The sequence below is a fragment of the Girardinichthys multiradiatus genome, chromosome 10 (assembly GCF_021462225.1).
Source record: "Girardinichthys multiradiatus isolate DD_20200921_A chromosome 10, DD_fGirMul_XY1, whole genome shotgun sequence".
Taxonomy (NCBI): Eukaryota; Metazoa; Chordata; class Actinopteri; order Cyprinodontiformes; family Goodeidae; genus Girardinichthys; species Girardinichthys multiradiatus.
The window spans coordinates 22,582,597-22,597,759 of NC_061803.1; the positions used below are offsets into that span (position 1 = coordinate 22,582,597).

Below are 15,163 nucleotides of genomic sequence, written 5' to 3' on the forward strand. Positions count from 1 at the left end.
TGTATCACGTGTAAGGACCATCATGTTTTATATTTCACCATCAAAGTGAGGACCGTTCGTTGTAAAGTGAGGACATTTCATGGCCCTCACTTGCTATTTTGCTAGGGGTTAGGTTTAGGACTACGGTGTGAATTGAGTTAAGGTTAAGCTTATGATTAGGTATGTACTGGTAGTGGTTAGGTTTACTGGTAGGGTCATGGTTAGGTCTTAGAAAGAGTTGAACGGAATGGAAATCAATGGAAGTCAATGCAAGGTCCTCACAACATATACTAAGACAAGAGTGTGTGTGTGTTTGATAGAGAACGAGAGTAAGTGTATGTGTGTGTGTGTCTGTGGGAAAGAAAAAAATAAAATAAAACCAGTGGACAGGCTAGATCTAATGCCAATGAACTTCACCTTTCATCTAATTGGTGTTTCATGTTTAATCCAACCTGCTGCTGTATTCAATAAAGACACAGAGTGATTTCCCGATGCCTGAACAGCTTACCATTAGCATAAAACCTGGCTACTGTTACCACAGCTCAAGTCCTTCATCAATTAGTATCTTCGTCACAGGAAAAAGAGTGTGTCGCCAGTCCAGGATTTCATTTGAGAAGTAGTCATTCACGCAGTAGCCCATTCAACGTAGCTCTCTACCCTGGCTCTTAATTTGCTCTTTCTGTTTCTGATCTATGTAAATATTTCTTGTTTTTTTTTTTTACATAATGGACCAGAGCAGTTTTCTGTTCACTTAAAATTTTTGGAATTATGTTTGAGATGAAAGGGCCATAAATACTTTTGGCCTTAAGTGCATGTAAAGTGCTATCCTTGAAGAAAGTAGAAAATTGTTCTCTAAAAATCTAAGATGAATTTTGCACATAGAAATAATTCCTTACTGGCCAAAGAAGGAAAAATTTTTAGTGTGTACGTAAAAAGAAGATTCAGTACTTTTTAAAGTGTATGTAAACACTATTTAAATTGTATATAAATATATATTTCGACAATATTAGCGCTGTTATTATTAAAGAAGAACTGTGCAGCCTTTTTTCTTTTGGTGAGTAACTCTTGATTATAAACCTGTTCTTGCCTATTCAGTCAAATTATCATGGGAACAGAAACACTATGTTACTTTTTTATGTAGTCTTCAAATTCTCACCAAGGAGGTCTTTCATTTTCCGTCTTTCTTCACTATCAATTCTCACACAGCTGTCAGAGTAGGTGTCTCTCATGATCTGAAAAAATCAGAACAAACTATAAAGGCTGATTTTCCTAATTTGACATTGTATCAAGAGGTAGGTGCATAAATCAGGCTGATCAAACAGCTACCTGTTCACACAATAGGTTAAGGATGTAGGGCCGGCTGAACACTTCTCTTGGATAGAACACCTGAAGATAAAATGGAAGGTTATTTAATATGGCAAATTTTTAAACACTTCTCATTAAATTTCACAGTGTGATAAAATACATTAAATGAGGCCTACATGCCATCTGTTTTTGTAGTATTTGTGTCATTAGAATTTAAACACAAAATTTACCATTAACATCTTAAACAAAATATCTGCAAGACAGTAACTGAGATAAGTCCATCATGAAATAAAAGTTTAATTTGGTGATTACAATTGAGGAGCAAAATGAATCAGTAGAGCTAAAGATAACATCCGTCAAGACATTCTGAATACAGGGCTGCTGGTTTAATTGATTTAGAGATAACAGCTTACATGTTGAAAGTTATCAGCGGAGCTTAGATCCAACAAACCACTTCAATAGATAACTTTTTTTAATCGTTTAAAACATAAAGAAAACTGAAATCCATTATTGTCCTTAAAATGCATTTAAGCAGCTATTTTTCTTTTATCAAAACATTTTGAGACACTTTTTAAAGACCCACGTGTCCATGCACATTCTCCTGCTGTCGGATAACAGAGATTCGTGGCCTTATTTTATTTTTGAGAGCAATGTTCCAGTCATTTGTCGAAGACAGTTCTAGTTTGTGTGAATCACATCACCACAGACTGCTTTGAGAACTCGGTACACATCAGGATTTTCAGAAAGACTTAGACTGAAGAAAAATTCAGTCCCTACTGTTCATGCCAAATCTGCAGATGACAGAAATGTAAGTACTTATTGTTGTGTCTAAATTTCGGTTTCGTTTTCATGTGTATGAAGTGCTGGTTGGGAGGCGTAGCCAAATGCAGCTAATTTGCATAAAAGTGACAGAGACCTAAACAGCTCATTCTGAAAAGAGCTCAAAAAAGGGGAAACTGAGGAGGTGAAATCTCATTATCTGAGAATGATTTTGTGCAAAAAATGTAATTAACGTTTTGTATATCCCATAGACATATCCAAAATGTTTAAATGGAAGTATAATAGTTCACCTTTCAGCAAATATTGGAATTTATGGTTGAGAAAGTGATAAATATGATAAATGTGATGCATGAGTGTTGTCATTGTGTATGTCTGAATGTGTGTGAGGTGAAGGATGTTCATGTATGTGTCTCTTACTTCTTTTCGCAGGAAAAGTTTCCCTGGCATGTTGAAGTGAGAGAAATAAACCCCAGCAGAGAAGCGGTGAAGCTGGGATTGATGGCGCTCATCATCGGACATTTCATCTTGAGTTAACAAACGTCAGAAGATTACTGAGTCATCCAAAGACATTGCAATGTAAGGTAAACCTAGAGTTGCCCCACGTGTCAAACACATTAACAGCAGCATCACATTTCAGTGGTTTTAAACTTAAACTGTGTTTACACAAGGCACCTACAGATAGATGGAGCAGTCATAGGTGGGGGGTCTGGGATGTTCAGAAGGACAGGAGCTTGCAGTGGAGGAGGTGGTGGGGAGTCAGGAGGAACAGGGGGAGGATACTGTGAGCCCTGGAAGCCAAAAATCTCCTCCAGTGGACGCTGCTTCAGCCTCATGTCATTAGAAATGACCTTGCGACCCCTGGTGGAGGGGGGAGAAAGTTGTGGCAAAGGGGACGTTGGAGGAGGAGGTGGAGGTGGACGATGAGATACCCTTTGTTTCTGTGTAATATTTGAAAAATAAGTATTACAATACAGAAAAATAAATAAATCTAACAAGTAATCTTTTTTTCAGAGTTGCAGCTACCAGACATAGCTCCTTCTTACCTTTGGTTGTGCCACTGGTGCTTTGTTTTTGAGTTTAGCTAGTGCTTCCTGTTTTGGGTCAGTCTTCTTCATAAATGCTTTACTTGGAGGTCTGAAAGACGCATAACAAAGGAAAAACCATACAGATAACATTATGCAAACTATAAGTGAGTTTTTGAAAAGTCCATTTTAACCTGAAAACTCTAATGTGTTTTTGAGGCTAATGGGATGGCCCCTGGCTTGAAAATATCAGCAATAGTCTGGAATAGTAGAGCTAAAATCTTCTGCCAGAACAGTTAAAATGTCCATGAAATGCCAATTTAATCAAATGTTTTTTTTTTTATATAGATGGCAGTATTATAATTTTTGAAAAAGGAAGACGTTTCTATTGTCTTCCTCCAGGAGACTCACCTGGAGGACAAGGATAATGCTAGGAGTTGGGCGGGGCTCGTCTTTGCTACCTCATTCTCTTCTATCTGTAGGGGTGTAGCCATTCTGATTAATAAAAAGCAGGTGTTTAGACTTCCTGCTTGTATTAAAGACAGCCAGTGTTGGTAAGTAATTGTTAAAGGAATACTCACAGGAAAAGAGGTAACATTTATGAATGTATACTGCCCCCCGGCCAATTCCCCCAATTCTCTCCAAGGTTTTGCACTTTTTATGGAACGAGCTTCATGGGACTCTTTTGTGGAGGATTTCACTTGTCCCTCCTTATCCCTCTGTTGATAAATTTCCATCTGACATTGCTCCCCCTTCTAAACAAGCGAGAGTCCTCACTAATATATGTTGTGATATTGGATATTCTGATGTGTGGTGCGGCTACACCGTACTGATTTGGAGTTAACTTTTTTCTTGGCCCCACATAAAACTGAACTCCAAATCGGTAGGGTGAAGCCATACATTTGTATCCCATCCTCAAAGGTGTCTCTTTCTTTATCATACTCTATAAGCAATATTGTGTTTTAAGACCACGCCCCCTTTATTTGGTGTATTCTCTTACTGAGGCCAGGGCATTGTCACGGTGTTGGAGGTTTCAACTCTATCTTCTTAAAGATAATACATTTATGTCTTACTTTACTCAGAATTTTAGATATTTTACTATATCAATTTACCATCCAACAAATAACCCATCTGTACTCTGGAAAACATTTAAAATATACTCTAAAAAAACACCTTAATCATCTCCATCATGTCAAACAGGTGGTCCTCCACATACACCATGATCATTGTCATAATTTATTATTAAAATTTCATTTTGCCATACAATGTTGTAATTCATGGTTAAAACTATAACTTGATTATGTTGAATATACTCTCATTTGAGTGCTGAGTATGTTTTCACAGGTCATGGATAGGGGTGCTGGAACAAATTAGTTTAAGTTAATTTTAATTTCCAGTATTTTGTATGGCAAAGAGTGTTTCCAAATGCAAATTTGATACAAACTGCCTGATGAAACAAATTAAATTTCAGAGATTCCTCTCTATTAGGAAATTCTGTGACATACTACATTTTATATTCATTCAGCATTTTACAACAAACATTTCCCTAGTCTAACCTATTTTTTCTTTTCCTATGATTTTCCTGGATCTCAGAACTGGTCCAGAATGTCTAAAAACTGAAAATGAAGAAAGTAATGGAGAAATCACATAGCTATTGCAATTTAATTGTTGGATTGCAATACTCTTGTTTCCTAGCTTTTCACTCTCTGGAAAGTGTCCTGTTCATACCCCTGGAATTTGTAATATTGTGGCTGGTATAAAAGGTCTCTTGAAAAAGTTAATATTACGACAAACCATTTAAACCATATGGAAAGAAGGTGTCTAAATTCAGACTCAAGCTGAATGTTTAAATTAGAAATTCTTTATTTGAAAAGGTAACAGCATAATCAAAAATGTGTACTATTTTGAATGTCATTTGGGTAAACACAAGATACTACTGACACTGACCTGGTAGGCTCAAATGGCTTGGGTTCTGGTTGTGGTCGACTGTTGTACTGTTTAATGAGTTCCCTGATTGTAGAGGTTGGTTGAGGCTGAGGCTCTGTGGGGGGAGTTGGAGTAGGTTCTTTAGGGGGATCTGGTTTCTTATTTGGAGGGCTGCAATCACGCTTCACTGTGGAAGACAAGAAAAAAATGCTTAAAATTTATATACAGAAGTATACAGTCACATTACTAAAACCAAATAGAAAAAAAGTTGAAGTGAATTACATAGATTCAGTTTGAATTTTATCGATAAAAGAAAGATGTCCCGTTCAGTTAATTATACCAGTTATAAACTGAACAAAATAAATTACAGTTTTAAATCAAGATACTGGCTTTGCAGGAATTCTGCCTCCTAAACATACATTTGGCAAAAGTGGACAGTTAACTGTATTTTCTTATTATTTTGCATTAATTCCACATACTGAGCATATGTGTAGCAACAATAGAAATGAAAACTCCCTTAAAACAGGACACATCTCTGCCACTGCAATGACAGCCTAGGGAAAAACACCAACCAGCTCAGCTCGACCGTCACCGCTCAGTTGATCCAAATGCCGGCGACCACACATCCAAAATGAGGACTCAACCCCCCCACCACACACGTTGCAACCCCTTCGTGTCACCCCTTCAGCACTCCTCATCCTCTAGCTGACAGACTGGGCACTGAAACTAGGGACCACAATCTCAGATCAATCCTAGGAGAGCCAAAACCCCTGCTCGGCACCAATTGGCCCCCCATACTCAACCCCTGACCTCAGCCCAGACCCCGACCAGAGGACCCGCTTCATCTTCTGGCCTCCAACCCCAGATGGCAAACAGCGAATGGGGTTGTGGAAAGACCCCAAGCCAACTTCCATCTGTTCAACTGTGGCGTTGTAGAGTACATTTAAAACGGGTGGGGAAGACAGGCTGCCAGTGCAGCCACCCATCTCTGGATAACAGCCGGCAACAGCTCACACCACCTCCCCCCACCCAGAACCCTCAATGTCTACATACAACTTAACATTTAAAGGTGGACACATTAAATAGAACCACCTCTAGATGCCATTAAGCGTGACCACCCCCAAGGCCCTACATGTGCATGTCATGAAAATGTTGTAAGTGAAAGTGTCTAAGTGGTACAATAAAATTGGGGCCCAGGCCACAATCCACAATAGGGCCGCGGAGATGGAAGACCTTCCCTGCACTCCAATGAAGCACCCCAAGGACCTACATGAGCGGTAGTGTGATGGAATGGGCGGAGGGAGGTGTCCGGGGATGGGGAGGACAGGATTGGGGGAGAAAATGCTCTCCCAGGGAGCCAGCTGTTTGCTGAGTTCCACCAAAGGACTGAGGCACCATCACAGACACCAAGGTCAAGGCTAGGGATGGCGCTGAGCCCTGAGAACCAACCAAAAACCGCAACCAACACCCCCAGCCCCTCCAAATTCGCCCAAACCCGATCCCCAGCCAATCTGCTGACTGAAGAAGCCACCGATCCCTAACGAAGGGTGGGTCGGAAGCGGGCGGCAGTAACCAAGGGTGTGGCCCCACTAAAACAAAAAAACAGAGCTTTGCGTCTGTTGAGAGGTGAAAAATTCTGGAGAAGTGAAACATTCCGGAGGCTTAATAGAAAATGAGTTACCAGCAAATTAGATGAAGATGCAGAGGTTGCTAAGGTTATTTATATTTGAGTATTCATAATATTGTCATTGTAGACATGTATCTGGCACAAGCTATTTGTTTTATTGCCCAGCCCAAACTACAAGCATTAAAAAGGGGGAATCAAATTTTGACTATTGATTGGAATCTTATCTCCGTCTTGGGAAATTTCTGTAATAGTGGTGGCCACCCCTTTATGGGCCATATCTATTGTCTTTCTTAAAGACTACCTGGGGTGGGAAAATAATTAACAGAAGGACATCCACAGGGTTATTAAAATTGTATATTACACCTATAATTATGTGTGCTGTCAATGGCAAAAGACTGTTAAATCTTATAAACTTTTAAAAACTTTTTATCTTGTGTATGTGCCTACGCAAAGCTGTGGTCACACAATGGATCTTATTTTAATTCAAGGTCTACCTGTTTGTGTGGGCACATATGGGATCTTGTTTAAACTAAAAGTTTACCTGTTTTCAACTTGGAGCTCTGAGATGAGCTCTGTGGTGTGGTTTGGTCAGATTATAAGCCCGTTGTGTTTGAAGTTTCTATTCTTTGTACCAAAGTTAATCCTCCTGCTGTTGTGCAATGCTATTATATTTTTAACCCTGCAACGGTCTCAGTTCTCTGTTGTTTTTAGAACTGCAGCCTTCCTGAATCCATGTGTGACAACTCTGATGAGCTTAGCTCATGGTTTTATTCAACCAACCAAACCTTTTTAGATTATGTGGCACCCTTTAGGATCAGGCAATTAAAAGCCAAATCTGAATCCTGGCTGGACCACTTGTGGAGCGAGAAGAAAGTGTAGCAGAGCCGAATATAAATGGAAGACAGATCAAAGTCAGGTGTAATATGAAATATCAAAATACAACTGGAGTTCCTATTAGGAAACTGATCAAAATCTAGAAGAAAACACTTTCTGGTATTATTCTAGAAAATTGTCACAAGCCACATGTTTTATTTAAAATTTTGAGTTGATCCTTCATGCTCCACAGAGTGTTTGTGTCTAGCCCTCTTGGGAAACTTGTGAAAACTTCCTACACTTCCTTATTGATAAAGTACCATTATTGAAGGCTCAGATCTCCCATTCTGTCTGCAACTCTTCTATCCCTGTCCTCTGATCTGCTGTCTTTGACAAGTTTGAGCCAGTTTCTTTGTTTTCTTTAGAGGAGATCGTTGCACACCTGACACACTAAGGTTCTCCATATGATGGTCTCCCTCCTCGATTTCTTAAAGAGGTAAATCTCACTATAGCATCATTTGTACACTCAATTCTAAATAGTAGCCTGTCCTCTGGTATTGTTTCTGTAAATCTTAAATGGGCAGTAATTCAGTTTCTTCTTAAGAAACCTGCATTGGATCCCAAAACTTTTGAAAAATAGAAGGCCATCTCCAAAATGCATTTTATCTCAGACATTTTTGAAAAGGTAGTTTACAAGCAATTAATGGCATTTTTAGTAGAACATAGTATTTTAGAGGTTTATTAAACCGGTTTTAAAACTTTACACAATACCAGATCTGCCCTTTTAAGAGTATTTATTGATGTGCTTTTAGCTACTGAATTAGGTGACTGTATTATGGTTGTGCTTTTCAATGTAACTGCTGCCTTTGAGACAGTGGATCACAAAATAAAAATTTCTAGTTTAGAACAGTGGGTGGGTGTCAGGACTTCTGCATTAAAGCGGTTCAAATCTTATTTGGCACAGCAAGCATTCTGATTTAGTTTCCTATGCCACTTTTTTTCAATGTGGGGTCCCACAGGGCTGAGTTTTAGGACACCTACTTTCTATCTGTATCTGCTACCTCATGGCTCTATCTTCAGGAAACCCGCCTCCTAAAAATGCCAAGGGTTTCTCACTAGACTCATTGTTCAAATGTCTTGATGACATAAAGTTCTGGATGGCTTCGAAATTTTTAAACCTTTTATCACAGAAGTGATAGTGTTTGGTAGCACCTCTGAGACCTCCCCCATGGATCTTGGTTCTTTCTCAATATGTCAGGCTGATCATTACAAATCTGGACGTTAAGATGATTGCAGATCTTAAACTGGAAAGCCAGATTAAGGCTACTCTTTGTCATTTAAGGCAGTTAGCCAAAATTAAGCCCATTCCATCAAAGCCACTTTTTGAAAAAGTAATCAATACATTTCTTACATCTAGGCAGTTTTACTGTAATGAACTATATTTTGGGCTTATTAATAAGTCTATTAGGTGCCTGCAGGTTGTGCGAACCACTGCAGCACTACTTTTAACTGGAACAAGAAAGTCTGAGCACATTACCCCCATTTTAACTTTACTTCCTTGGCTACCGGTACATTTCAGGATCCTTTTCAAACTTATTTTATGTGCTTTTAAATCTCTTAATGGCCTGCCTGCCCCTTCCCTACATCTCTGAGCAGCTACATACACCCACCCCGTTCCCTTAAGTCTGACAACCAGTAGCTCCTAAATGTGCCTAAAACTAAGCATAAATTAAGAGGTCATTGTGCTTTTCCATTTGTGGAATGGTCTTACATTCAATGGCAGATAATTCCACAGATTTTGGGCAGCTAGACTCTTCTCTTTCTGAATTTAAGAATCTACTTAAAATGAATTTTTTTGCTGAACCATTTTGCATATCCTGAGAGGTTGGATCTATTTTTTTTAACTATGTTAACTTGTCTATTTTTAAGTTGTCTAATTTTTTTTTTTATTGTTTATCCATGTACAGCACTTTGTGGACCTTTTTATTTTAAAGTGCTTTATAAATAAAGGAGGTATGTTATGTAATGGTATGGTAAATTGTACAAGCAATATGATTAATCTAAAATGTGTATGAACACAATATACTGACCGACCCACTGAAAATGAAGGGAGACACACATCAAGTGTGTGGCACATGTGAAAAAAAACATGCTTTTATTACATCATAACAACCCAGACTTGAGGTGTCTGTCAATGCTGCTCCAAGACACAGTGCACAGCACTTTTTTTTTTTTTTTTCTTGTTTGTTTTGTTTCTGTCTGTTTTTTCTGTTACCAAACATAACGGTTTCTGAAAACATACTAACCTGACCACAGCTGAAGTTCACTTATTTGTTCTGGCTCATGCACTTCAGTGTGACATGCCCAATGTGTATCAATGGCGAGTACTGACATGCAAGAAATTACACATCCTACAGTGGAGCTTCCAGTGTTTTAACTCAATGAAACATACCTGTCCAGGGATGTGTTGATGCTCAACACAGCTCTGGTGCTTATGTGGTAGCACTACTACTACTTGTAGTAATGGTAGAACGAATGAGGAAATCTGCTTTACTCAGTCTGCATTTAGATTAATAGCAGACAACTGTATTGCATCACACTTATAAAAACAACAGACCTGGTTTTATATGCCGTTGACGATAACATTTGGCATCGACATTCTTTTGTCGACTAATTGTGGCAGTACTACCCAGAACCATTCTCATCAGATGTCCGGACTACCTTTGCTGATAACTTGAAATACATAAAAGGCCCACTGTAAATTTTCAAACTCCAATCTATAATTTCCTTACCATTAGGCTTCGGTAGTAAGGGTGGGGGTGAAGGGCTTGGTGAAGGAGTTCTCTGTTGATTTTGTCTGACTGGATCGGAAGGACCTGAGTCTTGCTTTGAGATTTTTTTTTTCCCTTTGGGTTTACTACCTGGAGGAGGGCAAAAAAGATACATGATTCACTGAACCTCGCCTTAAACTGAAAAAAAGTATTTTAAGTTCATTCACCAATCTTTTGGAAGAAATCCCTCTTTTCTTTGAAAGATTGTAGGTCATCTGGATTTAGCAGGTCAATGTCTTCTTCTTGCTGTGAAAGTAACGGAGTATTTTGTCACAAATGAAAAACAAATACTTTACAACTGGAGAAATAACAGGTATATGGGTCTTTATTCTTAGCGGCAAGGTAAAAAAAAAAGCTCGAGTCATCTGTCTGGCAAAATTCCCAAACTACTTTAAATAATATAAATTCTTGCATTGTTGCAGTGACAGGTTCTCTCATTTTCACCCTTCCATGTTCCGTTGTTCTGAACATCTCCCAAGTAACAAACTACGGATTCTGGTTTAACCTTTTAAATAAAATGTTTAAAAATTGATACTACCTAGCTTTATAGTGTAGAGAAATGGTTGAATGAGTACAAAAGGCAGAAGGATTGATCAGAAATACCGTAACTTCAGGTTGCTTGGAGGCTTGTTTACGTGCAGATGATTTGGGCCTTAATGGTGGGGGTGAGGGACTTTGAGAGGAAGATGAATGCTGACGTTCTCTTGGGCGCCCCCTTGGGCGCTCTCTTGGGCGTTCTCTTGAGCGCTCTCTTGGGCGCTCTCTTGAGCGCTCTCTTGGGCGCTCTCTTGAGCGCTCTCTTGATCGCTCTCTTGGGCGCTCTCTTGGGCGCTCTCTTGGGCGCTCTCTTGGGCGCTCTCTGGAGAGCTCTCTTGGGCGCTCTCTTGAGCGCTCTCTTGAGCGTCGTGTTGACCCATCTCTAAACTTTCTATCTTTCTCATCTTTTTGTTTCTCATTCTTTTTGTGCAGTTCCTTCTTCTGGCGTTCTTCTGTCTGCTGCTGCGACAATGTCATTGCCTGCAGGGTCATCTGCTGGGCCTGAAATGACAAAATTGAAAATCCAAAGTAATAAATTAGTTTTGCATGAGCTGATTTGAAAATAACTTTTATGGAACTCACCATAAGTAAGGCCTGTTGGTTGATGAGAGCTTGCTGAGTTGCTGCCATCTGCATGGGGTCACTAGCAGCAGGAGGCTGAGGCACCATTAAGGCTACATGGGCAGAGTTTTAAACAGTGATAGTACAGGGATAACACAGGGGACATTTACAAACTGATAACACAGAAAAAAACTAAAAAGTATCGATTCAGAATCAGCTAAAACAATGGACGGTCAAAAGTCCATGATACAAGTGTCACATTAGATTTGATGGGAGTTCAGTATTAAATTGTTGTTTAGTGCTACTACAACCTGATGACAGCTTTACAGAACAGGCTTACCTGGCATATTTGGCATCATGGGAGCTGGACCATAACTGGGAACTGTGGGGTTGCCTGGTGCAAATAAACACAGTAAATTTACTTTACTATGGAAAGCAAAACAAATTAAAGATCTCTTGTGACATTTTTTTATTCAAGTTTGTACAATGAGAAAAGAACAATCTGTTGAGCAAATATAATATCTCTTTGGGGACATTCGAGGATTGCTTCACAGAGGGCCATTCATAATTTCTCTCGCTTAGGACAGGTATTTGGCATTTCTTGCAGTACTCATTCTGCTGCTGCTGTCAGTGAAAGGAGAGACTAATTTGGCAAAGTCTCCCAACACAAAGCAAAGGTCTCTCATGGGTCGTGAACTCAAAGCTGACATGTCTCTTCCTCATCAGTAACAAAAATGTCTCTCTCCCCTTAAAATTTATTTCATCACAGGCAGGGTAAACCAACTAGTGGATGCCACCTACTGTACATGTATCATAATTGTCAAGGATGTTTGAACTTTTAAGTCTTTTTATCTTTATCAAATGGTAGACATGCTTTTCACACAGAATGATGAAACGACCCATTAATAACAACACATTCCAACACGATCACTAGCATGGCAATGATAATCTGTCATAAATATTTAATGATAATTCTAGTCAGAATCACATCCTGAAATGAAGCATCATATTAAATTAACAGAGTAATTACTAATAATATTAAAGCTTCCATTATCTAAATCTGTCAGCTAGGAAGAAAAGATAACTGAGTCTCTTACACTCTCACACATTGAACTCTAGCAAGCTCATCAAGGTCTTTAGTTCTGAAACTGTGAAAGTGGTGCAAAAACCCAGAGTGCAGAAGGGAACACTGTGCATTACCACAGAAGGGAAAAACTGTCACGTCTTGGAAAGTCTGAAAGTGTGTGTTAAAAGATTGAGCCTATGCATGTTTACTATGGCACTGGCACTGGCGCATATGCATTGGTGTCCTTTTTGGTCTCTGTTGAGGAAAACGGAGCTCTGACACACATTAAAGAAACCCATTTCATGCACCAAAACAATTAATCCAAATGGGTAAAGATGTTATTATTCAAAAATATGCAATATAGATAATACTCAAATATATTTTTCAGCGTTTGATCCATGTTATTGTTATTTCTTTGCTCTAACCCAAAAAAAGTGCACTGCTCAAAAAAATAAAGAGAACACTCAAACAACACAATATAATCAGAATCAATATAATATAAATATATGTGCACAGTTTTAAGTGAGTGAGAGTAAATATAGAGCAGAATTGGGTGCGAGAGCAGTACAACAGTGCAGGTGATCATTGTGCAAGTATGGCAGTGCAAGTAAAGCAGGAGTCCAAGCTGAGCATTAATGTAACGTATAGAGTTACAGGTTACAAATGTCCTGTCAGAAAAAAAAAAAAAGGGGGGGGGGGGGGGGGGGGGTTGTGGGGGAAAGGGAGAGTGTCAGGGTGGTTTCCAGGCTTTGTTAACAAGGCTGGTGGCAGATGGGAAAAAACTGTTCTTGTGGCGTGAGGTTTTGGTCCAGATGGACCGCAGCCTCCTGCCAGAGGGGTGTTATGATTCTGGCACGTCTGCTCTACCCTGTCTCCCTGGCTGCAATTAGCTGATTAGATGCACCTGGTGACTGCTGCAGTGTAGTGCAATCTGTGGAATGCCAAGCACCTGTGTCTTCCCTGATATATACTGACTCTGACAAGCAGACGGTGCCAGATTTTTGGAAGCCATTGTGTGAGTAGATATCCAGCGTTCCTTTCTGTCTGATCATTGTTCTTGACCTTGCCTTGCCTTTTGGATTTATGCCTCTGCCTGCTCCCTTTCGAACTATTTGGATTTTGGTTGTCGACCTTGTTTCCTGCATCTGGTTTATGCCTCTGCCTGCCCCTTGCCTGACACCTCTTGTTCCGATCGTTGACCCTGTTTCTGTCCTTGGATTATTGAGCCAGTCTAGCCCTCGGATTATTCAGCCTGGAGTCACATCTTACCTGTGCTGTGGAGATCACCGCCTGCCGCCCACTGAGGTTTCCCCTCTGGGTTTCAAGTTCCACTCAAGACAAAAGCAGGTTAGTGACTTTTCTGATCCCTGCAAAATCTGGAGAGACTACAAGTCACCAATCCCTCTTTCTGCCTCAGTGATTCCTGGAAGCTGTGAGGAGTGTTACTTGTGTGACGTTTTCCTGTGGCTGAATAAACCTTTTAAACTTTCAGTACTGTGTCTGGCTGAATCTTTGGTCCGCCTTTTTCTGATTCGTAGCAGAAGAATCTGGCCAAAAATGGACCCATCACCAGCACAACAGTGGTGCACCCATGTTGATGAGACCCTTTCCTGGTTGGGTTCCGGCATGGTGGAAATAATTTCCACTTTACGTTCTGGCAATCTTGTCTCCGAGCCACCACCGTCACAAAGAAACCACGCCCAAGTAACATGGACAACAGCAGAGGTAAGGGAGCCACGCCTCTCTCCACCTGAGATGTTCAGGGGAGACTCAGACCAATGTCGAGCTTTTCCAACTCAGTGTGAAATTCATTTTGAGCTTCAGCCGTCATCCTTTCCCACTGAACCTTCCAAGGTGGCATTTGTTATATCTCTGCTGGTAGGAAAGGCAAAATAGTGGCAAACTGCTGAATGGCATAACCGGTCTGCATCTTGTAATCTTTATGAAACTTTTTCCAAGGAACTCATTCGAGTTTTTGACCCGGTCATTCCAAGTCGTGAGGCCGCAAGAGGATTATTGTCCCTCAAACAGGGTGATCAGCCTGTCTTGACCTATATAATTGACTTTCATTTGTTGGCTGCGGAGAGCCGTTGGAATGAGGCAGTACAAATGGATGCATTCATGAAAGGATTAAATGAAGACATCAAGGATGAGCTAGCGACCCGTGACTACCCTTCTTCCCTGAAACAGCTCGAAGATTTGGCTACTGGCATTGATATTCGGCTGGCAGAGAGAAGGAAGGAGAAGCGCCATGAAAAGGGTCGCTCATCATTAACTCAGTCTTCTGCACACCGGTATGAGAGAAGGAGTCGGTCACCTCTCACTATGGAAAATGGTAATTGTGAGCCCATGCAATTGGGCAGAACCAAGATTACCCCGGAGGAGAAATATCGTCGGAGAAGATTCTAGCTCTGTTTTTATTGTGGAGAGAAGGGACATTTAGCACTCAGGTGTCCACTAAAAGGACAGGCTCAGCAGAAGAAGGGAGGTCTCTACTGAGAAGTCAACTAACTGCCTCCTCCTTCTTGTTTCCTGCTCGTTTTCAAACATCTTCCATGTCTCTCCAGGGAGCCGTGTTTATTGATTCAGGAGCAGACACTGAATTCATGGACGAAACCTTCACAAATAAGAACGGCATAAAACTTATTCCGTCAGCTGACACAAGAAACGTGCTAGCTTTGGATGGTCACAGCATGGACAATTCACACCTCAGGAC

General features: G+C 40.2%; 1 protein-coding gene across 2 annotated transcripts in view; it reads right to left on the bottom strand.

Moving 5' to 3' along the window:
• The window catches only part of myo15b (myosin XVB), a 63,236-nt gene that overhangs the window by 23,717 nt on the left and 24,356 nt on the right, over positions 1-15,163 (bottom strand). For both annotated transcript variants that reach the window (XM_047376952.1, XM_047376953.1), the window contains exons 14-24: positions 11,722-11,775; positions 11,403-11,494; positions 10,887-11,321; positions 10,451-10,529; positions 10,245-10,373; positions 5,034-5,199; positions 3,108-3,198; positions 2,741-3,002; positions 2,482-2,588; positions 1,306-1,365; positions 1,136-1,211 (exon numbers count right to left, since the gene is read on the bottom strand). In XM_047376952.1, the coding sequence (XP_047232908.1) occupies positions 1,136-1,211; positions 1,306-1,365; positions 2,482-2,588; positions 2,741-3,002; positions 3,108-3,198; positions 5,034-5,199; positions 10,245-10,373; positions 10,451-10,529; positions 10,887-11,321; positions 11,403-11,494; positions 11,722-11,775 (1,551 nt within the window). The remainder of the gene's footprint in view (positions 1-1,135; positions 1,212-1,305; positions 1,366-2,481; positions 2,589-2,740; positions 3,003-3,107; positions 3,199-5,033; positions 5,200-10,244; positions 10,374-10,450; positions 10,530-10,886; positions 11,322-11,402; positions 11,495-11,721; positions 11,776-15,163) is intronic.